At 39.3% G+C, this 26758-nt stretch overlaps 1 protein-coding gene across 2 annotated transcripts in view; it reads left to right on the top strand.

Moving 5' to 3' along the window:
* Positions 1-26758, top strand: part of LOC140653919 (glypican-5-like) — a 406660-nt gene that overhangs the window by 281633 nt on the left and 98269 nt on the right. For both annotated transcript variants that reach the window (XM_072866654.1, XM_072866655.1), the window contains one exon: positions 23766-23916. In XM_072866654.1, coding sequence (XP_072722755.1) covers positions 23766-23916 — 151 coding nt within the window. The remainder of the gene's footprint in view (positions 1-23765; positions 23917-26758) is intronic.

Below are 26758 nucleotides of genomic sequence, written 5' to 3'. Positions count from 1 at the left end.
TCTGATATCTCTACATAGCTCTCCCTGTCCTACATGCTGAATTCAAGGGTCCTTGTTCTGTCAGATTTGCTTAATGTCCTGGTGATTTATAATATACCTATTCTTGATTTGGGGTTTTGTAGTTTGCTATAGGGCAGCTTCATTTAAGTATTTTCTTCAGGTCGATGTCCTGGTGGCATCTTTACCTGCCACAATTAATATGTATTATTTTTAGAAAAAAGCCACATTTACAGTGTTCTAATGTGGATGTCAGGGGGTTTTCTCTCAGAAAAATGTAGTTGTGGCCATGGATCTGCATTTACAATCTTGGCTGCTTAGTATGCATTAAGGTCACATGCCAGCATTTCATTAATTTTAAACACTCTTAGAGCATGTCCAAAAATGTAAGATAACTCTTGCACTGATAAATATGGTTTATATTAGTGACGACAAATTACTTCCCATTTAGCTCACACCACAAATGTGAAATTGCAGTACCTTTTACAGCAAAGCCATTCAATATTGCCATAGTAAGAGGGTGTCAGCATTTCCCTTCCAACCTCCTTCACTGAGCGGCTTAGAATTCAACTGTAAAATCTCATTCCAAGCAGAAATTAAATGGACCAGGTGTTAACACAATTTGAGGGGGTTACTCCTCATCAGCTGTTCCATTTAAGCAGAGTGGTTTTTCTCATGAAATACAACTTTCATTTCTGCAGATATTGATAAAAACAACAGCTTCTTCTTGTAAGTCTTCAAAAGCCAGTACAGTAGCCTCCTTAAGTCATCAAGTACCAATGCTGGCCTTGTAGCATACTTTCACTGATCTAACTCTTTGGGTGTGTTTCTTTTCAATGTCGGGCTTGATTTGGATGAGCTTTGTGTGGCAACGTCACGGCCACTCAATTCTGAGTCTGAGTGATGAAGAGAGCAAAAGGCCTTTGCTTCAGACACTTTCCCCTTCTACCTGATCCCATCATCTCCTCCTATGCCTACATACCCTGCTCTTGTGTCTGCAAGAGCTGTGATCAGCATAGTTGGGGTCATGGGGTTCTGGCTCCCCAAATGCTGTCCTGGGCAGAAGAGAGCAAAAGGGTGTCAGCTGCATGGTAAAAGGCATGTTCGCAAAGGATTGATGCTCCTAACCCTGCCAGTGCACTGTAGATGCATTGGGTTTCTCTAGGACACATCCCAAAGGAGAGGTAGCTTACACATCACGGGGGTTCAGGACTGTGCTTTACATATCCAAGTCCAGAGGCATCTGCTTGTCTTGAAAGACCTTAGAAAAAATTTTGCTCTAGTAATTTTGAGTCTTTACTCATTCTGCCTGCGTGCGTCAAGTGATATGTGTTCCCAAGTGCTTTGCTGCCGCAACAAGTGTGTCTATAACATCATTTTGTACACTCTCTATGGCAGGAAACCTAATTTCCTTTATTTCTTGCAGCTTTGTGCATATTTATGGATAAACAGTTAATGATTCCTAAAGATGAGCCACTTTGCTTCTTTTGAAAATATTATTACCTGCTTTGATAATGAAAATAACCAAATAAACTATATTTTATGTTGAAAGAAAGAGAATTCCTCCTCTTGCCATCCCTTCATCTCAGGTATGCACAGTAATTGCAACTGTGAAGAATTTGCCTTAGGAAGATTTCCCATAAATCTAATTAAAAGAGGCTTGTATCTTTTTTTGAAGCAGCAGTTCAACAATGCATATAATATAAGCACCATATGCCAGACAGCATGCATCCTCTGAACGGCCTGAAAGTTCAAGATGGAAAAGAAAGCTGAGCAGCAGAAATGAAACCCCTTAATGTCTCTTGGAAAAGGCATCATCTTACAGGACAGTGTAGTAAGTGGACAGTTTGCATGATAATTGCAAATTGGTGTAGTAAGCTTTGAGACTTAGAAATGCTCCTCTCAGCACCATTGATCCAAACTAACAGTGCTGGTTCTCAGCACAATTAAGTCGTAAACTTGAATGTACTCTGCATGTTTGAACCTGCCTTAAACTTTTCCCTGACTGATAACACACACATGCAGTGCAGCTGAGTATTGGAAAATTCATAACCACTTATCCCATTACCTCTGCTGTTCCATGAAGTTCTTTGCAAGGAGGTATTTTCTACAAGAAGGAAGAAAGCTTTCAGTCTTGCTTTAATACCATATTTTGCACTTAGTATTGAAGGCTGACGAATGAGTGCTGATTTAGAATTCCTTTCCACTTCCTGCTACGGCTTGTGCCATAAATCAGATGGATAGGACCACAAATGGGGTAAAGAGAAACAGGACTCGAGAGTCATATAGTGATACGCAATGGGGGAATAAGTGTCACGGAGTCTAGTGCTCATTTTTAATGTTGTTACATTCTAATGGAGTCTAGTGGAAATAAAAAATCATATTAATATTCAGTCAGCAGCTGTGAAAGATGTCTTTTAAACTATGTAATACTTAAAGTTTTACTGGCAAAATACGATCAGTGTAAAACTTACTGAGTAGCTAAAGTTTTCTAGCAGTTTAAGTAACATCATCAAGAGGATGCTGAACGATCTTAAATGAAGAGTGTGCTGGTTTTGCTTAAGAAATAAATTAGTAGCCCAGTGGCTTATGGCTAGCTTCAAAAAATAGCCAATGCTTTCAGGCCCAAATTTCACAGTCCCTGATAGAGCAATCCTCTGGAAAATATGGAATGAAAAAAGTGATATATTGCTGTATATAGAGATTGTCCTGAACAAAACATTTAAATTCAGAAAAATGTTGAATGGATATCTTTGCTGTGGAATAGGTTGGCTTTAAGAGCTCTGAAAGAATTATCATTCTTTATTAAATGATTCCCAGAGATTTTTTTTTTTTGGTAAGGAGTACTCTAAAAATATTTTTTATCATATGGGGAAGTCAGCAGTGTAAATGTGTAGAGATAGATCCTCTGAGTGAAATCAGTACAGCCGTACTTACATCAGAAAAGGAGGAGTTGCACTGGGTCTCGCTTCCATCTAAATCTATCACTTTAGAAAGAACGAAGCTCCACGTTTTTATGTCAGAGTGAGTCAAATGGAGAATCAACTAAATCAGACTTGTTCTGGGCTCACCGTGAGCAGCTGATGTGATGTTTTGTGCTTTACCTGCCTCACTGAGAGACATCACAACCACCTTTCCCAGAATAGGGTTGGCAGCTACTGACACTGCTGAAAAAACATTGCCTTGCTATTAAAATGACTGTTCAGATGCAAGGGAGGAAATCAACCATGTGCATATGTAGAGGGTTAAAATTGTAAAAGTATGCACAGAAGAAGCAGGGGTGAGAAATTCAACATCTTTGCATAGCAGCCTTGCATGCAGTGAATATCCCTCCAGGTCTGGAATCCAGTGCTTTGTTTTTGTTGGATCAGGGCATTGGTTTCCCGAAGCTACTTAGAGTAACTACTCCTCTATGTAAGCAAGAACATCAGGATCAGGTCCTAAAAATAAAATCTGATGAGATTGAATGGAATAATTAATAATAAGCAAAGAGAAAAGCAACAAGAACGTAAAAGAAACCCCATGTAATTGCATATCAAAAATATTAAATCTTCTCAATTGGTTGAGGACTGTTCCATGGTAATTGGTAAAACTATATACAATCTATTATTTGTGCGCTTTCTCTCCCACCCTCTCTCTCTCTCATTCATCAAATTGCCTGTTCAGGCTTCAAATAAATAATCGTAATAAAAAAGCTAGGGCAGATCCTTAAAAACTGAATGAGCCTTTCAGACTCACAAAAGCTTGAAGTGCTGGAATTTTTTTCCCTGAAAGGGCTAAACATTAAGATCATGAACAAATCATTTTGTCCAACTAGTGTGAGCTTCAAACACACAGCTGCATACATCCAGGGAAGTGACATATCTTCAAAGAATATAGCCAGCCTGAATGATGAAAATCAGTCTGCCAGCCTGCACAAATTTACATGAGTGCTTACACTATCAGTCAGGCATTTCCTGTACTCCCGTGGTTTTTTTTAATGTGAACTATCAAGGATTACAAATGGACAGTTTTTGTTGCATTTCCTCCCGGCTCCCAACTGTGTGCTCTGTCAGCAGGACTCGGGCATATCCACGGCGCACTCCCTGGTCTCTCAGTGTGTGCTAACACCCCCTTAGTGGGAGTTCTTTGCAGCATCAGCAGGACCAAATATGAAGCAACAGTGCTTAAAGATTGTAAAGAACCATATAGGAGGTACCCCCAGTGTGTCTGGCGCGTTGATAGCCAGGTGTTCAAGTGCCTCCACTGTGGTGGCAGTGGGTGCTGCAGTGTTGTGCAGACTGTGCTCCAACAAGCAAGCCCCAGCGTGGAAGTAGCCCAGTTGCAGCAGCACAGCCAAAAGGCCCCATATCATCAGCCCACCTGGAGCTCTGTGCTGCTGTGCCTGCAAGAGAGGAAGCTCCCAACTGTTGTGCCAAACCTTCCCTCTCAGAATAGTGGCTATGTGAAGACTAAGGGATGCAGCAATACAGTTGGACAGATAAAAGGTGCACTTATTCACGTGTAGGTTTCCGAGAGCCACGTTATTCAAAAACCATATTGGAGGTGTAGCATTCCAGCCTGCAGTTCCCTCATGGTCTTCAGCTCTACCCAGCATGTCCAGTCCATTTGGCCTTAGAGTCCCACAGTGGGAAGAAATCCCTCAGCTAGATCTGATTGCTGGGAGAGCAGTAGGTTAATGAAAGGGAAGAAAGAGAGACACCCCAGGCACAGCCTCCTGAAGCCCTACTGTCATCCCTCTGGAGCCCCACTCAGCTCTCTAGCTCCTAGCTAGAGCTCCCTGAAGCTCTCTTACACCTCCCAGTCTATCCTTTGTCCCACAATGTTCCCCACCACACTATTTTGCTGCTAGCCACAAGGATTGAATGAAGTCCTTTGCCTGTTGTCATTATGATGACAAACCACACTTTGCCTGCACTGCCAAGGAGCAGTGTCAGGTTTGTGCCACTGTCAGGTACAGGATGCTGGGCTAGATGAACTCCTAGTCTCAAGCTGTGTGGCCATTTTTATGGCATGCTGATCATTTTGATCCTGAGCCAGCTATCCAGCAGTTCACCCTGGCTCTGAGGACTTGTAGTACATTATCATACACTTTGAAACTCATGCAGGAAAGATGTGATATTGCAAGTATAAATCAAGAGGTGACAATTCTCTTTTGGAAGGTTGTGTTGTGTGGTGCTGTGCTTTGCGTTCAGTAAGCTTCTAGCTTGAAAAGTTTGGTGCATTTATTATTTTATCAAGTGCAGATGCTGTTTATCTCCTTTTTGTGCTTGACATCTTCAAGATTCAAATATTTTTCTTATTCTCTACTTGGGGCCAAAACCTAGTCCTGCAAAGGTGGCTTTCCACTGCCAGACAGCAATGTGGAGGCTGTGTCAGGGAGGTATTTTGCCAGTGTGCCTGTATAATTCTGCGTTTCCTTAATCCAGCCCTTCCTCCTGCAGTAGCATGGAGGGTGGAGAGTGCTTTGTAAAGCCTGATGTGAATGGGAACAGAATACAAGGGCCTGGGCTGTAGCGATCAAGGTGGACTGGGCCATTGCCAAAGTTAGCTAGCACGATTCTGGGTTTATGGGAAGGGAGAGGAGAAGAAATTTCAGGACACGGGGAAGAGGTCCAGTGAATTTCTATGAACTGTCTGACATGGTACTTGTAAGAGAGAGGGAAACAAATCCTCCTCTCTCTACCAGAGATACTCTCTTGACCTGCACAAAATCTGGGAATACTGCTGCTGTCACATGCTGGTGGGGGCAGAAACCAATAGTGTCATGCAGCACTCTGGTTTCTTGCAGAACAAGGTAAAGGATTGATGCTACTGACTCCTGTATCACACGTGCAGATTAATGCCGTAATAAGAAAGCAAATGCTTGTGTAGGTAATTCAGTGAGCAATAATGTACCTTTTGCCTTGCTTTATTGTCCCCTGAGAGCATTTCTTCCTTAACGTTTGCTTTTTTGTTTTCTGATTAAGTCTCTTACCTGTCCATGCTATACAACTAGGGCACATTTTTAGACAAATATGCACAGTATGTTTCAGAATTGCTTAAGAGCTTGACTAAATCCTCCAAGAGCTGTGCATAGCCAGTGAAATAATGTGCTTAATTGCACAAATAAATAGAGTAGAAGTTTGGTTTAAAGATTAAGAATGTAAATTATAGGAAATAGTAGATATGTGTCTCTTTTTAGTGGGTTATTGCTTTACCCCCCTGTCTATGCACGATATTCGCTGTAGCATCGCTCTTGTTTCCAAGTTTGTGTAATCCAGTTTAATCATTAGGACTTGCATAGAGTGCAGTAGTATTACTGGCTAGTGAAATCACTTTAAAGTATGTTAGTGAGGAATGATGGTGGGATTTGTTACCAAATTTTATTGGTTGGGTCTGCATTTCTCAGTTGCTTCCTGAGAATATAATGCCCACAGCTGTAACCATGAGAACATCATCTAAGGATACTTCTCTTTTCAGTCCTCTAAACCTACCTGGCATATCGTTAGGGAGGTTGGCCTTTGGTAAAGATAGGTGTCCTGCTTGAGGGTAAGAGTCTTTCTTGAGAATGAAAGCTTCCATTTTAGAGAAAATACTGACAACAGAGAATTGTGGACAGAAGCCTAATTGCAGAGACAAATTTGTAATGCTCTGTCCACCTAATGACATTCAAGCTTTGTGGAACAGTTTGCTGAAAATGAGGTGGAGCATTAAATGACATATCACTGTGGTGTTAACCAGCCTGACATTCCTGACTGATTAAAGGTTTAGAAAAATCACATAAAGAGTTTTGAGCCATAACGGAAATGTGTTGCCCAAATGTCAAATGTTAACAAGATCCCCAGAAGGAAGTTAGGAGAATTCCAGTATATGTAGACAGTAAGTTGTGCTCCTTTACGTTTTTATAGATATGTCATTTTGCATATGGAATGATCTTTTTCACGTGCATGCCACTGTCTGTGGTATTAATTTATTCTGGAGAAGTTGGAACTAAGAAGGAAACCATGTCTGAATGTGTTGCTAGAAGACATCAGTTGCCTTTGATGGAAAGAACTGAGTTAAACATAATGTGCAAAACTGTGAGAAACAACTCTGACATCTCAATAGAGGAGTGAATGGTTTCCATTAAGCTTGCTAAATCTGTCTTTCTCAGAATACCCAATATAACCTCATACACTCTTGATTTTAACAGGCTTTATTATACTTCATCTCAACTACATAAATATAAAGCGAAAATATCTAAAACATTTAACAGATGTGGAACAGTAGAGAGAGACCTCTACAGCATACAGTATGGGATTGGTCCAAATTAAATAGTGATCATGGGTTATTAAATATTAAACACAGTTCTGGAGGTAGATCATTATCCCTCACCTTACATTGGCTGTTCTGGCACTTAAATGAGAAATAAAAAAACCTCTTGCCTAATATGATCTTTGAAAATGAGTAGCCTGTGAGTGGTTTGGTTCTGATCTTGCAAGCTGCAGTAACTTCCAGAGAGTTAAGTAAGATTAAATCATGCTCCAAATATCAGGTACACCTCAATTTAGAAGACACTATACAAAGCGAGTTGTAGTACAAAAAAGTTAATGAGGGCAGCAACTTTAGATCAGCAGCCTGAGTATTTGCATTCTTTCATAGCTGAATAAAAGGACTTACAGTAGATACGACAAGCAGACTGCAGTGATGCACGCTTTGCAGACAGGGCGAGTAGGGAGAATAAAGTATCTATGTGAGATCAGGTAAAGGGGAAGAACTAGCCCAGAGTGGTATGAGAGGGGAATGGAGACATGAACCTGGGGGAGCATGGCAGAGATGGAATAAAGAGATGGGATAAATGTCTGAGGAGAAGCCCCAGTGTGTATATCTAGGATATATATTACTAATTAGAAGTGTGTGGGAGAAGTTTAACAGGGAGAAGGAAGATTTCACGAAAATTATAGCAAAATATGGTTGCTTCACTTAGTTACCCCTTCCTTACAAACAATAACGCAAGTAAACAGTGACTTGGTCTGCTCTGCACTGGCCGTTTATTTTAAGTGTTAGGTTACTGTGGAGATAACACATATATGATTTATTATTAATACAAAATATCACATTTATGAAAGTTTTCTGCTCTAAAGGTAGTTCCAGCCATGTTGTGAGATAAATTCCCATTTTCGATGGAATACTAAGAAGAATCAGAGAGAATAATCAATTATTGCCGTATATTCCACTGTATCAAGACCATTTAGAAAAATCTTAAAGATGGGAACTTTTGAGAGAGGCCACTAATGTAAAACATCCACTGTAGATCCAAAGAAAGAATATATAAAACATATGAACATACACCATAGGAAGACAGTTTACATGGTGGTAATAAACTGCCTTTATCTAGAAAGTATTAGACTAGAGGATCTGTTGAAAGAAAGCTCCTGGGCTCCTGGCTAATGAACATAAGGGAGGTAAACAAAACATAATAATAAAATAATAAAACACCACCTTACGATGTTTAACGACTGTTGTCATAACTGCTTTCGTTCTTTTGTTAGTATTCAGTCTTTCATTTCCCATTCTTAAACATTTAAATATCAGTGGCTCTAATATCTGACACAAGACAAAACATTTCTTCATTACAAGACAAAGAATAGCTCATCAGCAAAACACACACCATGCTGAACACCTTCACAAATAGATCTGAGAGGCACAACAGATTGCGGCAATTAAGAGAGTCTCTCAAGCACTTCAAAACACAGATACCTCAGCTGTGTGCTTCATATTAATCCAAGCCTCCTTGAAGATAAGATTTGACAAGAAAGTCCTTCATTATGGTTCCATATTGCCTTCTCTTTTAACAAAAAACATCTGAAGTGAATGCGAATTCGGATACCATCTATTTAAATATTCACAATAAGATTTGTAATATGTGTAGTCATGATATAACTTACCTGGAGTAAAGCGTGTCAAATGAAAGGGGGTAAGAGGAAACGTGATTTATAACTTGGGCACAATTAAGCACCATTCCCCTTACTAAAATTTCATTTGTCTGATCTGTATACACTGTAGTGGCGAGGTGGTGAGATCAGGCTTAAAAACAAAAACCCAGCATAGAAAAAACAAACACACACCCCCCCCCCATCTGTACGGTAATGAAAGAACAAAAAGGAGGGGGACATCCTTTTAATTATTATAATTAATCATGTTTATTACAGAAGGAATAAGGGACCAACTAAGAACAGCCCTCTGTCATGGTAGTAAATCCGAACAAGTAGGCAGTCCCTGCAGAGCTTACAATCATACACAAGCCCGAGTAAAGCTCTGGGGAAGGTGACATAAAGCACAATAGAGAGCTTTATGGTGGAGGTAGATTTTAACATGATTTCCACAATGGCTTTTTGCCTACTTTCCTAAATAAATAGGCTTGTAGGATCCTTCTCTTTGTGTACTTGTGAGTGTGTTGGTGACCATGTCTCTGTGTTTACCCCTGTAACGACATGGGAAGGGCTTGGGACTAATGAGGGAAAATGTTTTGAGAGATGACCTTCACTGAAACTGGAGAGCAGACTTTGATTTGGTAGTTAGTCATTCACAACATCAGAGTAATCTGAATAAATAGCAATACTCTGCCCCATAACTTACACACTAGCAAGAGAAAAGAGAGAGAGGAAACTTTAGCATTGTTGAGCCTTTCCAGCTGCCTTACATTTCCCACTGAGATGTGCCCCTTGCAGTTGTAATCACAGAGTATCACTGCAAGTCCTACTTACTTGACAGTAAGAAGCATAGCCTTGTCTTTGAAGTTAAACTGAAGAGAGATTCCTTCTTTTTCATGCATAATTAGTATCAGATGACCAAACGCACAGTGGGGGTTCTTGCTATACTTCATGTTATGTTTCAGCAGCTAAATATAGCTGTATTACCTCAGAAATATGTAAAAGACCCAGACCAAACAACTCCCCCAGATATAGTAGTCATGCCAGTGGTTCTTTAGGGACTCCTGTTACTTTCCAGTTCAGTTACAGTCAGCACTAGTGTGTGTGGCTGCTGCCAGAGTGGCCAGCACTCAGGACTCAGCACAGCCATGCCTGAGCTCTTGGGAAGGAGCGGAAGTCATGATGCAGCTGAAGTATGCTAGAAGTGTGAATTCTTCATAGTCTCTTTGTGCCATCTCTGCCTTGTATTTCATGATTCATGGTTAGGAAAATGCCCAAGGCAGAATCAAGGCTATGTAATGTGATTGCTCACACATAGGATGAGAAGACAAGTGCATGGGAGTCTGCCTTTGTTTGCTTAGATCATCCTTTGTCATCACAAACAATTGCACCTTCCAGAGCTGCATGTGAACGCATGAATGCTTGCGGGGTTGAATGTACAGCAAGCCAGGCTGTTCCTGAGTTGGTATGTAAATGAGACGTGCCACGACTTGTTCTTCATTTCAGTGGTAGCTCCTTGTCAGGAAAGCAGGCTGATCTGGGTGCGCTGTTTGCTGTCAGTTCTAAAAGCCTGCATCTTTCACTTGTAGCTTTTTGCTTTAAGGCAACAGCTTATCCATGTGTGTGTTGACTGGTACTTGCTGCAGTTTCAGGCCACAAATGGGAGCAAAGCAAGACATTCGTACAAAATACCAGCACTTGATATTAATCATGTCTCTCCTCTCACTCAGAGGAGGCCGGAGTCAGCAGTATGTCAGGTCTGGCAGGGCAGGCAGCCCACATGGACTGCTTTACAAGCAGAATATGAGCTTTCCTGGAACCGTCTTAGTGGTTCCTCAATAACATACCTGCCCATGAAAATGTCTGAGCTTTTCCAGTCCACATTTCTCATCTAGAGCGATGTATTGCTGACTAGCCTATCTAGGAGTTCCGAGACTGTGGGGAAACTGGCTGATGGTCAGTGGTGAGATCACTGGGGTTGGCTCCTCCTTGTTTCCACTGAGAATCCTCTGCATAAAGAAAGATTCGGAGTTGTACAAAAGCTGTGGGAGAGCAAAATGAAAAAGTAGGCAAGTTTCTTTCTTCAGAGGTTTAAGGCGAGGAAGAGAAACCAGTGAGATGATTGAACGGTCCTTGCAGGCCTTCAAAGTAAATTAACAAAAGGAGGAGAAAACCATCTGTTGGACAGAGCTGCTACGGGTCCAGGAGGGACCAACCTCAAATGGAAGAAGAGCTTCCACATGTAAAACCTAATAATACGTTCAAGCAGAAGTGGCCAAGAATCATCATGCGCAGGTGAATTGATGACCATATTTAGGCAGGAAAGAGGATGCTGTTCCACGAGAAGGCAAAAAAAGAGATGGGTGGGTCACAAGTAAGCATTGAAGCTGGCAAGGATTAAATGCAAATGAAATGGGGAGCAAAAGCATCTTGCTGAGAAGGGGGAAAAGAGAATATCAGTAGAATGTTTTGTTTTACACTGACTGTCTTCCACTGGTAGTTCTTAGGTCATTTTGCTGGGTTTTCACCTATTCCAAACTAGGTCTCATTGCAATAACAGAAGCCAGCTCCAGTCCAGATCTCTCTCTTTTCTTTAGTAGAGCTGACCTCTTTTCTTTGCTCTTGTTGAACATTGCTTGAAATTTAGGTAAGGTCTACAGAGCTGTACAAGAGTAGAATCTAATTTAGACCCATCATTGGAGAAAATTAAAACATGATTGTTTTAATTTTAATTTTTTAATTTTAATTTAATTTAAAATTTTTGGTGACATGAAAAATGGCATGGATAAACTTCAGAAATCTCAGAAGAGTCTTCTGTGAAAATTATTCTAATTGATTAAATGAGAACTTTGTCACTTGTAGAGAAAACATTCTGAAATAAGAAGGGTAAAATGTAAGTGTAAAACAACAGGACAAATGAGTGTTGCATGTATGTGCTGAAACTGCTTGAATGAATTCTGCAGTAAAGTGCTGAAACTAGCACAAGTCTAGAGCCCTATTCGGAATATTTCAGTCCTCTCCCTGGAAATAGTGGTTCCTTTATATAGTGTGAATGAGATATAAAGACAGACTTTCAAAGCCACTTTACATCTCTGGTAAATGCGGGCCAGTTCCCAACCCTGAACTGTAGGTATATACAGTACAGGAGAATGTAGTTATCAATTTCCCTAGTGCACCACAAGAGAGCTTTTGATCTTTGTGATCAGATTATCTTGTTAGTGGCTTTTGAGAAGGCAATAGGAGCAGATGATAGTCCACGAAGACCAATGCATTGACCTTTTTCTACTTACTGTGCCTGTTCCAAGCCTGAACAGAATTTAAACCCACAAGGGGAAAGGCAAAGCTGCTGTCAGGCAAAGCAACTCTTCCTGCTCTCCAGAAATTTTACTAGTGATCTGCCAAGGCCCGTTGTTTGTTTGCCCTGACGTTGCATTTTGTCGTGGTTTAACCCCGTTTGGCAACTAAGCACCACACAGCCGCTCGCTCACTCCCCCCTCCTGGTGGGATGGGGAAGAGAATCGGGGGAAAAAAAGTAGAACTCGTGGGTTGAGATAAAGGCAGTTTAATAGGGCAGCAGAGGAAGAGAAAATAATAATAATAATTATGATCAAAGAATGTACAAAACAAGTGATGCACAATGCAATTGCTCACCACCTGCTGACCAATGCCCAGCCCGTTCTTGAGCAGCGATCGCTGCCCCCTGGCCAACTCCCCCCAGTTTCTACACTGAGCATGACGCCATATGGTATGGAATAGCCCTTTGGCCACTCTGGGTCAGCTCTCCTGGCTGTGCCCCCTCCCAGCTTCTTGTGCACTTGGCAGAGCATGGGAAGCTGAAAAGTCCTTGACTAGTGTAAGCACTGCTTAGCAACAACTGAAGTATCAGTGTGTTATCAACATTATTCTCATCTTAAATCCAAAACACAGCACTATACCAGCTACTAGGAAGAAAATTAACTCTATACCAGGGCAAACAGTTTTGCCAGCTGAAACCAGGACACATTTTAACCTGGTTTCATAAGCAAACACAGCTTATATAATGTGCTCTGCTGTGTCCTTGCCTGTCAGCCTTGCCACTCCCTCCATATCTTTTTAACCCTTTAGCCAATTTTAACCAAATTTAACATATCCTGAGTTCTGTGAGTAGAGGAGAGAGACTCAGTGGTAAAAACACTGTATTGTGAACTCAGTCTCTGTGAGACATCAGAGAACCTCCATGGGAAGCCACCAATGAAAAGGAAAACCATAGAAAAAAGGCTTCAGTTGCAGCTGCTGCTGGCAGAAATAGCTGTTCTTCTCTCTTCTTCCCTTTTTGAATAAAAATGACTTAGCAAAAACATTCAATCATATGTCCTCAAATGTTACCATGAAACCATGCAAGTACAACATCTGGAAAGAGAGAGTCTTTTCTTCCGTCAGATTCATGCAACATGAAATGTGCTTGTCTGTTTTGTTACAACATCATGCTTTCCCAAATGAAAAAAATCTGGGCTGGTCCTTCATGTGGAATACATTGGAGCAGCTCCACCAAATTCAGTTTGCTGATTCATAGCAGCATAGGCTCCAATCCTTTCTTTTTCTGTACATATATGGCACCTTCTAAATAATACAACACATTTAGAAATGTGATATTAAAGATTTCAGAGAAGTCTGGTGGCACTGAGACAGTGTGATTGTTTTTAAACGTGGGTTTGGGTTGCAGTGTTATTAAAGCTAGTTAGCTTACGTAGTAAGTAATTTGCGATTTAGCTCCCAATATCAGCACATGTTAAATGGATGACAAACATCATTATCCATCTTCTTAGCATATTTTTCATATTTTGTTTCGTATTGTATTTTAGTGCTCAGTTGCTGGGATTTAGTGTGGAGACTAAACACACCACTGCTTCTGTCATGTTTTAACATGAAACATCAAATCTAAAGCCTGGGCCCATTGAGCACTACCAAATAAGGAGAGGCTTTGATTGTTCACAAGTCTTTCCAATGAAATGTCAAACTTTTCGTACTATGAAAATTATCTTCACTGACATAGACCTTGAAAACAGATAATTATCCAAGAACATGAAACAGAATTAACATGCACTGGAGCATGTCATGAACATTTCCTTCAGCAAATACAAAAGGTAATTGCTGTCTGATTACAAAGCAAGGAGAAAGGTTGGCTCTGTTCCTTAGACAATTTAGACTGGCCACTGTTTACTCACTTAACCCATAAAAACATGCAGCTTATCAGAAGGGTGCCATTCAAGGGCTGATGGAGTGCGACCAGCCTCCTGATTGCAAGCACTTCTCATTTCACACTTCCCAAGTCTGATCAGACAGAAGGTTCTTGGCTATTATTAGAAGTCCAAGACCTGATGAGTCAGAGCTCCTTGTTAAACAGGACATTTGTAAACCACATTAAGCCCTAGCAATAATTAATATGTTTTTTGAGCCACATTTTGACTTTAGGCACAGCTAAGAGGCTTCATTCTTAGCCTAGAGGAAAGAAAGGACATAATTTGGTATGTGGACACAATTTTCCCATACAGAAATCAGACAAGCAAGGAAATAACACTCCTAATGGCTAATGGGAGTGGTTCTGGTTTCTGATTTTGATTTTACAAATCAATTTTCTAATATTAGAAACTAGCAGAGTGTAGAGACACAGGATGGAAGTCTGGAAGAGACCTCCTGAAATATCACATATAGCTCACTGACAGCACAGGCAACTTTACTCACAAATTTATTCAGCCAGGTCTTGCAAATGCTTGTGAATTTTTGCCCCCATCTTCCTCTTGGGAGGCTGCTCCCGAAACTCAACTCTGATAGTTAAAAAGCCTGTTTTCCCTCTTTTTATTTCTATGCTAGTTTTATTGTCAGAGATCTCTCCACATTTAAGGGGGAGGCTAAATACATTTATAGAAAATAATCATATTCTCCCAGTCTTCTTTGTGCTAGGAAAAGCAAGCCATGGTCTTTCAGAGAAGACTCTTCATTTTTTTTCTGGTCATGTTATTAACCCTCTGCAAAAGTTATCCCACTTAAAGCTCCTCCTTTCCAAGTATGGAGAAATAGTGTTGTAAGCAATGTAGAACAGACTCATTTGTGAGAGCACAGGAGGCAATGCTTGCCAGGTCTGGCATCGTGCCTTTGTATCTCAGAGTGGCAGAGACATGGTGTGTTCATCTCCCAGCCACTTACCCTTGCAGAGAATCATGCCTTCTGGTCTAGTGCACTATTGTGATTATTATAAAAAATAAGGGCAGCTCCCACTAGTGATATCACCATCATCCATCTAATATGTGCACGCACAGCATGCATGCGTGTCTAGAGATGTTGTGGCCCACGTTTTTCTTGCAAGGGGCCACATCACAAGAACTGGTGACACTGTCATTCTGAGTACCTTGTTGGCACTCTCAGCAACCCTCTCTCTGACTCTGAAGCTCTTGTATCAAACAGCCACTGTCCCAAAATGAACTATTTTGAAGGGTCAAAGATCTTTTGTAAGTGACTCCTGCATACTCTTCACCAATAATTACGATGTTCATCTTACATTTTTATTACAATTGTTTACTTTTTTTTTTTTAACTTTAACAAGATGCAGAAAGTCTTAATATAACACGACAGGTTTTTTAGCCATATGGTCTATTTTCAAACTACATGTTGTACTGCAATTTAAAAAGCAGATTTTATTTTTGGAAAAGACTACACTAAACTAACTGTCTAAAGGTGAAATTCGTGCCTGTGGCAGGGACTAACCTGAGGTATACGTCTAAGTTAGGCACACTAGATATCAGGTCAGAAAGATCTTCTTTGGTGCATCACATAATACCAAAAAGTTACAGCCCAACACCAAGATAAGACATCAAGGATAGGTGTCTGCTTGCTTCCTTGACCCAACTGACTTACTGAATTCAAATCAAATTGTTAATTCTCTTTAAACAGCTGTTGTGCTTGGTTAAAACAGATCATTAACTAGAATAAGTCTTCTTTTATTTGTGCTCACTTTATATCATTCACAATTAATACTTTTTGGGTGACAGTTTACCCGAACTGTTATTATGAAGCTTTTGCTAATAGCGATAAGATCCTGTGGGTGCACATTCTTGTCGCTTCTTCACAGTGTAATCAGTAAATATGAGAACATATGTAGTTTGTGTAATTCAATTCAATGAATATTAAGCTGATCATGGTGCTAGCACTCTTCTAGAAATATACTCACCTTTAATAAACAGTTGAAAAACAGAAACCATAAACATTAAAAAAAAAGAAGCATTAATCCTGCAGTATAACAAGGTGAATCTCTAAAAGCCATCTTAGATTCCTGCTGAAATAATTCTATTACATTTGTAATCAACTGAGAGAGAAGTAATTGCTTTTAGTTTCTCTACTGTGGAGTATGGATCTGCAGTGGACTATACGGGAAGTCAGAGGGAAATAGCCAGATTAGAAGAAGGACACAGAGGGGAAATGAAAAGTATTCAAAGGTAAATGAAAATGCAGATCCTTAAGTATCTAGTGTGTCGTCTGGCAATAAAAATATGAGGAAGAAGGTAACAAGTCAATCTGCATAAACTAGAAGAACAAAAAGTAATCACAGGTAAAGACAGACTTATGCAAATACAAAGCCTCAAGGACAGAGGATTGGGAAGTGTATGTGGAGAAGTTAGGGCTATAAAATTAGGAGGAAAAGTTATATATAGAAGATAAAGGAATGGTTGCAGGAGACTTCCACAGAAACCACAAGAAGCTAAATCCGTTGGAGGAATACAGATGCTGTTTCAGAAAGGAGTAATTTAGTGATTTAATGGGAAAAAAACAAACCAAAACAAATAAAAACACCAATTACGTCAGCTATTTGGCTTGAAAAGATGGATAAAGTCAGAAAGCAAGTCCTAACCTTCCCAAAAGACTTACAGCTCGTACTGAAGATGCTCAGAAACACAGTAGGAGAGTTGGTCAAATAATTAAAATATTTTGAACAAAAGCATTTTAGAATGAAGCAGAATATAAAAAACAACACGTAAAACACATTTGAAGCAGGTATGTCATTCACCCCACAACATATTGTAATCCTAAGGAATCCTTAGGTCACTGTGTTCCTACCGCTGGGTCTTGTGAGCCTGTTCTGCCAGGCCTCCGCTGTTCCTCCTGAGGAGGTGAGGAGCAGCCATGGGGTGGTGGGGACTGCTGTCAGAGTTGAGCACTTTTGCCTCCACGCTTGTGGACCTGGGAGCAGTGGAGCTGGGGCAGGGGGCCAGGAGCAGGGGGTGGCAGCTGCTTCAACATTTGGGTGATAGTTAAAATACTCAGAATTGCACTCATCATTCAAGTGTATATTCTGCATCATCTTTGCGAGATAACCTCAACCAGAAACCTATGATATTTCTCCAAAAGACGACTCACTGGGGAGCTGCAATATAATGAACAAATACAGAAGGAGAGATGCGTGCGTAGTTACAGGTTAGAATAACCCTGGCATGGTTATTCTAGGCATGGGCCATTTCAACTATGGAAGTGCTTTCAGGCAACCTGAGAAACTTGGTGGTAAAACAAAGGAAAGAAAACAAAACAAAACAAAATTATCAGAAAGGGAAAAAGAACTTTAAAAATGCTGTGTGTAGCTCGAGTGGAGATAACACTGGGGCAGAGGAGGAGAGGAGGCTGTCAGTCCTCCCTTTGTGGGCACATGTAGTCTGAGACTTGCGCTCTGCATGTTTCCATGTGCTTGAAGAGAGCCTTCTCCCTTCAGTTTATATATATATATATATATATATATATATACACGTATACCAGGAGCATTGGCATAGACAAGAGATACAAATGTCAGTGTAAGTAACTGCGAGGTACTTAGGCTAGAGAGAAAAACATAAACCAAAGGAATCTACCAATATTGGTCCAACTCCCTAGTTGGAAAAGGTCTAGTCAGGAGAGATGTGAATAAAATTTTAAAACCATTATCAGTCCTTAACCATGTTGCATAAATTATGTATAGCTGTTCAGTTAAATTATTCTAATATTGTACAGGTGACTTGTAAAGCAAGATGTGTTATGCAAAGGTTATTGTAAGTATCTGAATAAATACAGCAGAAGGAAACCTTCTGGGGGTGTCAGTTGCTCCAGAAGGTTAGATGTCTGTTTTCTTAAGCTAAAAAAAGGATTTAAGAGTTGAGTGGTACTACCTCCTTGAGTTGTACTACTTTCTGAAGAAACTAGAAGAGGATAATGCATCGTGCCTTTTTGGATTTCTATGAAGTAGAGACAAAGGAAGAACAAACCAAAGAAAATGTCTGACAAAATTGAAGACAAATAAGTTCATTTTGCTTATTTATGCTGTAATATATGAATGCTAGATGAATGTGAAGAGAAGAAGCAAAAGCAACTGTCAAATGCTTTTAAAAAGGAGCTTAGAGCATGTGTGGAGGAAAATTAACCATAAATGTTATCTCAAAGGAGAGGACCCACTTGGAATAAGCATATATATGGCAGTTATGTCTAAAATTTGTTATGTTGCTATTGTTTTGTGAAATTACAGAACATCTGCTCAGTCACAAGGCACCAGTAAAATGTAGCTTTATGCCTAAAGCAATATGTCAGTCCCTAACAAAAAATGTATATAATAGGCTAAAAACAAAGGCGCATTGTCTTTTTCAGTTGTAGTCATTTCTGACCTAATAATGGTTTAGAAAGGATGGGGGTTTTTTTATTTTTGAAAAAAATGAATGGAAGGATTGAGTCATTTATGACTCTTTTCAAGATTAGGCTTTGTACATTATTTGTGCATAAGCTGGCAAAACGCTTTGTCTCTGCAAATCATATTTATGTCACTAAAGCACTTTTTAAAAGGCAACTACTTGTAAGTACCTTGAGAAAAGATCCCGCTTAGCTTACAATTTCTAAATGCAGTACATAATCAGTCATTTTTTGATCACTGTGGAAACACCAGCAAGTGATACGTGTGCTCACATGATGAGTGGACAGAAGTCAGATTTCACCTCAAAGCTATCTTTTCAGAGAGGAAAAGCATTCACACTGAAATCCATCATATAGAAAACTAATTAACAAATCCCTCAGGAAACAATTATTGTATGGGATTTGTCTCTGAATATTCCAAGCACACAACTTTAAAAGGCTTTATTCAGAAAGTGTATTCTCTTAGATTTTCATTGTTGTGTTCACTGACCTGAAAAGTCTGAAACTGTGGTGCAAAATATAATTTTAAAACCTATTTTCTGATGAAATGAGTTTATTATCCTACAGCTTGGAGTCATCCTCTCAGATATACATGCATATATGACCCCTCAGAAAATAGACTAATCAATGAAAGGGGTTGAAATTGGTGCTTTTATCAAATAGTTTTCATGGGGCTAAACAGTTATTATTTAATTAATGTGTGGAAGTATTCAACTTGAACATGCCTTCATGAAAAACCATGAGAATAAATTTACATTCTAACACACCTGTGGTCAGAGTGAGAGTTAGGGTTAGACTCATCGTAGAAAGCTCAGGGGTTGCATGTCACATACTCTTTGAAGCCTCTGAAGTCTGAAGGACTCTTTTATGTAACCAGGAATGCGTGTGCTACATCATGAAGTATTAATAGGGGAGAAAGACAGCAAACATTCTCATATAACTTCTTTCCTCTCCATAAAACCATATGTCAGCAGAACTATTTTTTTTAATGTCATTTAAGGTTGGCACCTTTGCTGGAATAAATAAAATGCATGAGGATAGTCATCTGTATCTGACTCAGAGCTGAATAGTAACACGTGATTTTTACCTTTCAGCTGAATCAGATACAGATACTAAAGCTTTCCCACAGAAAGATGGTATAGTTTCTCAAAAACCCTTTAGAGGTTTATGAACCTGATCTAAAGCCTATCACAGTTGGGAAAATTCCTGATTTGAGTCAGTTTTCAGTTGGGCTGTACAAAACTTATTGATCTATTTATATAACCTTTTCATGAGTAAAAAAAAATTGTCTTTCAGATGTGGCAAAAACTTGAAGACTTAATTTTTAAGCTGTTAGGATTCCAGTGTTTTCTGGAATCTTAGGCAGCAAATATCTTCTGCTTTGTGAAGGTAAAGGTACAAGTTCCAGTGCCCAGCCTGAAGTCCATTGCAATCATTTAACCAAAGCATCAATTCTCAGCATCAAGACACTGCACTCCCAGGCAGCAACTATTGTGCAGAGTTGCCAGACATGGCCGGATGGCATTATGCATCAGCAGGCGGAGTATAAGTCAGCAAAATAAGGCTTGTTTTAAGAGTGGGTTTTAAGCAATAATAGAAATGCCGTGACTGACTCCAATCTCTGATCTCCAGTGTTAAATATGAGCAAGGGACTGTGATTCTCTCTACAACCATCTGTGGGGAAGCAGAAAGTTTTAGTGATTGGTGGCAGCAGCTAGGAGAATTGTTCAGGCTTTTTAACAGATCATGGCTGTCTCTGAAGATGCCTTGAACCTTCATATGACCTCCAGCTTCTCTGTTGGAGACCTCTCAGTCCTCTAGCCACAAAGCATTACAGGCATTCCCTGTCCACAACCCGTCTTCTGGACCTAGCAGAGATTAATAAAAAGCGAAGGTTAATGTCTTTCACTATGATCTTCTAAAGCTCCACCATCCTAGTCCATCCTGATGCAGTCTGTGCTATTTCAGTGCAATCTCAGGCCTTTGAGAAAGGTTTCTATGATTCTATGAAAAAAGGAGATAGAGAAATGCTGGCATACACTTTGCTATCGCACTAAAACATAGCTCTCACTAAAGTCATGTAGTGGTGGCCAAAGGACAAGTGTTCCTTCAAAATTTGAAAAAGAGAAGGGTGCTAGATCACAAGTCAGTATGCAGTGGTGACATTGACTTCTCAACAGGGCTGCATGGTGTGAGTGGAGCTCCTCACTCAAGTGGCTACACTATTTCATCTCCTGGAATGGGTTTATTTATAGAGAAACCATTATCTCTGCACAAAGTTGGGCTCTGGTCCATTGTTCTAGGTGAATGGTAGCCACAGACAGAAAAGTAATTGGGAGAGGTTGGGAAAGGGTATACAAGGTGAAAAGGGTTGGTAGGTCACACCTGAGTTGACTTAAAGTGGTAATGTTGAACTTGTTTATAAGGGTTCTGTGTAATTTGATGGCCCTCTCTACCTTGCAAGCCAAGAAGGAGCTGGGTACGCCTTCATTAATATGGGCAAAAGATGCAGGTCTGGGCTACAGCTAAATCTCTTTTTGTAGTGAAGACTGTAAGAACCCAGAAGTCTATGAAATGTTGCAGTGCACCATGTTGAAAAGCTGAGCTTGTTTCTTGGTCTTTGTCCAAGAAAGTGGTGCACATTTGCTTCAAGTATTTACTTGTTTTGAGCAGAGGTCAGGATTGAGCCCTAGGCTCTGAATGAAATCAAATTTTTTAAAAGAAGGAGTACCTTAACAAGCAGTAAACATTTCTGCTTTGACTGGCAAACAATCATTAAAAGCCTTTATTAAATTTTGCATCCGTTCTGTTCACCACGTAGCTATTTCTTTTCATTCTGAAGGATTATAACGAAGAATGAATGAGTCTAATATGGTCAGGACACAATAAATCTGTGAAAGAACTGAGTTATCTTTCTCCCTCATAGGCAAATTTTTCCAATTGTTTAACAAAATGTTGTTTTGTATTGCCATGACATCAGTCTTTACGCCTGTGAATAATGAGGCTCAACATTAAGCAACTTGTTTATTAAAAACAGTCATGCAGTAACAATTAGGGAGTGTTTAATGCACTTCCCCACTAGAGTCCATACCCTCTCCTCCCACTTACTGATCTTCCCACTGCAGTGTGAAGTTATTTGTGTCTTCAGAATGAGCAAACAGATCTCTTCAGTGAAAGGGTGAAAAAATTTCCTGAGTTCTGCCATATAGAAGTTGGCATCTGTTGTTCCATAGAACAGGATCTCTGCTGCACTGATCCAAGCATTTGTCAGCCCCAGAGTGGAGGATGGCAGCTCACAGTATCTGAAGAAGAAGGAGACTATCACACAAAGCTTCCCACTACAGAGAAATTCCTGCACCCTTCATCATCCTTTCAACCCAGTTAATACAGTTGTATTAGCCCTGTGCTCCAGTTCCTCCCCCAGCTCCCAGCCCACCTCCTTTTTAGTGTGAAATGTGTTTGAATCTTCAAAGTAGCTACATTACAAAATACATTTTGCTCAGTACCAAGAATAATCACAGTCCTCTGGGATAAAGCAGATCACAAAGCCTGAAATGGATCTGCAATACTTTGGGGGGAAGATACTTGTGATGAAGGGTATTGGATAGATCCAGAATCTGACCAACTTTGAGAAGCATTACAGATTCTTTCCATTTGGTTAAAATATTTCCGCATAACTAGAATAACAGGTCCTAATTGTACCTTGTCATACCATACAAGCAGAGCTAACATGAACAAGGTTTTCATAACTCTGAAAAGGAGACAAACAAGCTGCTGCCTTTCAAAACAATGTTCGTATGCGTTGTAGGTTGAGTTTCAGCTACGTGAAGGAAGCAATCAGAAATACTGGAATGGCTCATTGCATCACTTAAAAACAAAAACAACACCCCCCAATGTAATTTTCCAACAAGATTCAGAAAATAAATTGGTAGTCACTCACAAAATGGGGGTGATAGGTATGAGGGAATGGAAACTTGATAGCAACCAGGGCAACTGAGCCAGGTTGTGAAAAAGTCTACTCTGAGTCAGGGTATTTCCCTATCACTGGGCTGTAGGGGAAGCTGAGCTGTTGGGGCTTTTCTCTGCAGAAGCTGTCCCACCTTCTCTAATACCCTGAAGCATGCTTTGCACTAGCAACAACAAATACAAGCTGTTGAGGAGGGTGGCCACCAAGGAACGTGGAGCACCTTCATTCTGAAATGTTGTACAAAAATGGCACAGCTCCAACAGGAGAGGTGCCATGTAGCTCAGTGAGTGTGTGCTCCTCTCAGGTGTGGGGACAGGTTCAAGTTTCTCCTGAATTAATGCCTTCCTTGACGAATGCCTTGTAACAGAATGTATTAGTCTAAGCCAGTTACTTAATTTCTTCCCAAATAGTGCTGCTCTTGTTGTTCCCTGGGTAGGCTGGGTTTAGATTCACTGAAAATGAAATGGTGTTTTTCATTTTTTGGAACTACCAGTGAACTGAAAAATAATTTATTCCCACAGTAGACAACTGTTCATGGTGACAGAAGGAGAAAGAGTTATCTAAAGGTCAAAAAGATGAGTTTGGGGAGTAAATATGTTGTTATAGCAAGTGTGACCTAGTATGATATATTTAGATTTATTTTAAAAATGGCTTTCTTATTCTATACTCAGCCCAAGAAATATATTTCAAGTGAAATTTAATGAACAACTTGAAGTTGGTACAGGCATCTTAAATGACACTATCTTAAAAATCATATCCAGGGGCCAAGGTTTCCAAGTGACCAAGCCCATATTGAAAAGTAGCAAATACCCTCAAATCTTCAAAGATTGTCAAGTACTTATTGTGGTCTTCAATTGTAAATAACCCACAATAAGTACTTGGACAGCTGGCAGATTGTACCATCATTAACCAGCAATCTCCAAACTGTTGTTTGCAAGAGGAAAAGCTACAGGACCACAGCTCCCTCTGATGATACTGGTAGATGTGGTGTTTTCAATTAAAAGTTTGATGACAAGTGTCCCTGGTCATCTGTGGTGGAGAAAATTTGATGGTATAGTCTGTTATTCCAAAATATTTGGATATCACTGCCAGAAAAAACCTCTAACTTGAGGTGCAGTTCTTGAAAGTGAATGAGAAAGTACTTGTTGCTTTATAAACCCAGCTTGGTCACCAGAGGTAGGAACTGTTTAAGTACTCTGACCATTGTTGGTTTTTTGCTGCTTCTATTTTAGCTGAATGCTGAGAAGGCAAAATTAAAACTGGAAAGATGGGCTTCCCGAGATGCTGGCAGTGGGGGCGGAAGAAGTGAAGAGATGGAGTCAAGCGGGGATTGTGATGATGAGGATGGCTGTCAAGGATCTGGTGACAGGATTCACACAGCAGGTAAATACAGTTTCTATAGGCACATACAGAGCTTAGAAATTCATAAATGTCACAATTAGGTGGACAGAGCTAAGACTTGCACTGCTTGAATTACTGTCAAAATCCTACTAAATTCAAAGGATTTGAATCTTAATCTGTGAAGAGCTGCAGTAAAAATAGAATGATACAGACAGTAACCCAATATAATTTAACACTTGCCGTGCACATAAAAGGCTTAAATTTAGAGTGAATAATATCTGCAATGAAATCTAGATCACAGAAATACTGGAAGAGCCTTCCTAGATAATGTGGGCTCTTTAAATAAATAGAAAATTAATGTCCTTATAGACTGTGCTAAGTGTTAACATAAATATTTATTGGTTGCATAATGATACTGAAGGATGATCTGAACAGAGTTGGCTTCTGAAAGTATAGATTATTGTAAAAACACATGAAGCATTGTTTTTTTTCTAGTGGCGAGCTGCTGGTTAAATAAAATTTCTTGGTAGTCTCAAATATGCATGCTGCAATATTTATTCATGAAATTACTTGGATGATACATGAAAATACTTGGATTATATCTCATCAAATGTAGAATCAGCATCAGAATCTAACTTAACTTCCACCAAAATACTGGCAATTTAATATGTAGTTAAGTCCTTACTAAAGTAAGTCAATAAGAAGTAAGATGTTTCCTTCTAAATACTTGATATTATTGGTTTATCTTATCTGGAAGTTCTGATTCATTTCAGCTCATCAACATGTAACTGCTTCAATTACCATAGTGCATGTAAATATAATTTGGTTTGGATGTGCAAGTATATGAAATACAGGTATAATACTGTTGAAAAATAATGCTCATTAAGATGGCTGGAACTCAGGTAAGTTTTAAACTGCTGCTACATTCAGCTGAAATAAACAAGTGCCTCTTCCTTGTCCCTTTACCACTAAGTGGAGAGTGGGAAGAGGTATCCCATATTCAAGTAAGACTTGCAAACAAGCTGTGATTAGTCTGTGGTCAAGACTTCAGTTGTTCCTATTATGAATATTTGTTCAGCAAAACCGAGCTTATACATGTATTTTGAAATGTGTGCAAAATGTTAGATTTAGTATGCAGTACCAGCTTATAAATACCTGAAATTTAATTTGTGTTGATGAGCTGTGTGATCAAGATACATGAGGTATTATAGCGTAGGGACAGTATTTTTTCAAATTATTAAATAATTGTGACTGAAAGATCAAGTAAAGATTTTCACCATCTACTCACCAATGGTTTTGAACAGAAGAACTTTGATACAATGTTATTTTAAAACTATTTGCTTAACTTTTTAAAATTGTTTATTGTATTATATACATAAGCAATGAAAAGACTGCTAGACCTTTTGGGCCCTGGGGATTTGTGAGGGTAAATACTTTAATATGCTTTTCTCTTCATGTGGAATAATACAAACAAAAGCCAGGTGCTAACTACTCTTCAATGAACAATTAAACTATTAATACACTGTTTTGGGAGGATGTGTATGCATGCTTACATGGACAATGGCAGATTTCAGGTGTTCAAAATAAAAATTTGAATACTTTCAAGACTTGAACAGCTGGCTTTAATAATGGAAAACTACTTAATGTCTCTTTTTTCCCTTTTTTTGCAATCTATTTAATTAAAATATTTTATGCTGATATCATCCTGGATAAAAGGATTATATTTATATAACTAGCTGTTTCAGAATTCAGTAGGGTTTATATCCAATTAAAAAGGTAATTACAGTTAATTTTAGAAAATGGTCTTGATTCATAACAGTAAGAATAAGTATTTCATTGTGTGACAATAGTAATGCTGTTTCATAATTAACTTTAAAATATTGTGCTGTATACAAGCCACTAGCAGTAAATCTGTTTTGCATATCTGGATACAATTAAGAGATAAAATGGAGTAATCTCATTATAGAGCTTCTTTGCTTTAATAGAATGTTGAAGAAATAAACAAACATCAGATTAGTTGAATTTCCTCTTGCTGCATGTCTGTAAGATGGTGTTTCTAATTTTACAGCCTGTGAATTTGTTATATTTCCTAAACTTAAAACCTGTCAAGTACATCTGACCATTGTTTTGTAGAAGTGGAACATGACAACATTGACTATTCCTTGCTTGCTTGAAGTACACGGTGAATTGAGGCATGAATTGAAGCTAAAGCTAAATCCCAAATAAAACCCTGATTTGAAGCTTAGTAAAGTCATTCTTATTGACTACGGCAGGTTTGGATGAGACATAAATGATAGCTATGAAATGCTACCAATCTCATCAGTGCATGTTGTAGCGTGCGGTCATACAGTAGAACAAAAGGAATTAAAAGCCTTTGAAAACACAGACTTTTTGGCAGAGCAGTCATGCTTTTAACAACAGGTCCATGGAAAAGAGAAAAGAGAGGAAAGGATTTCAATGTCAACCTCTAAAATGCTGCATTTAGAATGTAATAAAAATGTACTACATCTGTCATTTATTTGAAACCTATATGAAAATGATATTTACAATTTATGTGTTGAGAGACCTGCTTTAAGCATTGCAAAAGACTTAGATTGCTTTTTAACAGTTTTTGAAAACCTACTGAACACTCATTCCTTTCCACCTCCCAGAAAAAAAAAAACAACTTTTCATTAACTATAAACTGCCAGGAGTTTCATCAATATCTAGGTTACCATCTTCAAAACATTTCTGTTCATAACTATTAAAAGATCCCCCTGGACAGGGTACATTGCCATCTCCCCAGCTTGCTTTTCCAAATTGCTAACAGAAGGCCTGCCTCCTAGGTTTTAGATTTCAGTGTGTACCGGGTAGGTAAACAGAGACGTGGTTCTGTGCTTGTATA

Source organism: Ciconia boyciana, chromosome 7 (assembly GCF_034638445.1).
Source record: "Ciconia boyciana chromosome 7, ASM3463844v1, whole genome shotgun sequence".
NCBI classification, from domain to species: Eukaryota; Metazoa; Chordata; class Aves; order Ciconiiformes; family Ciconiidae; genus Ciconia; species Ciconia boyciana.
This window is presented reverse-complemented; position numbering and strand designations above follow the sequence as displayed.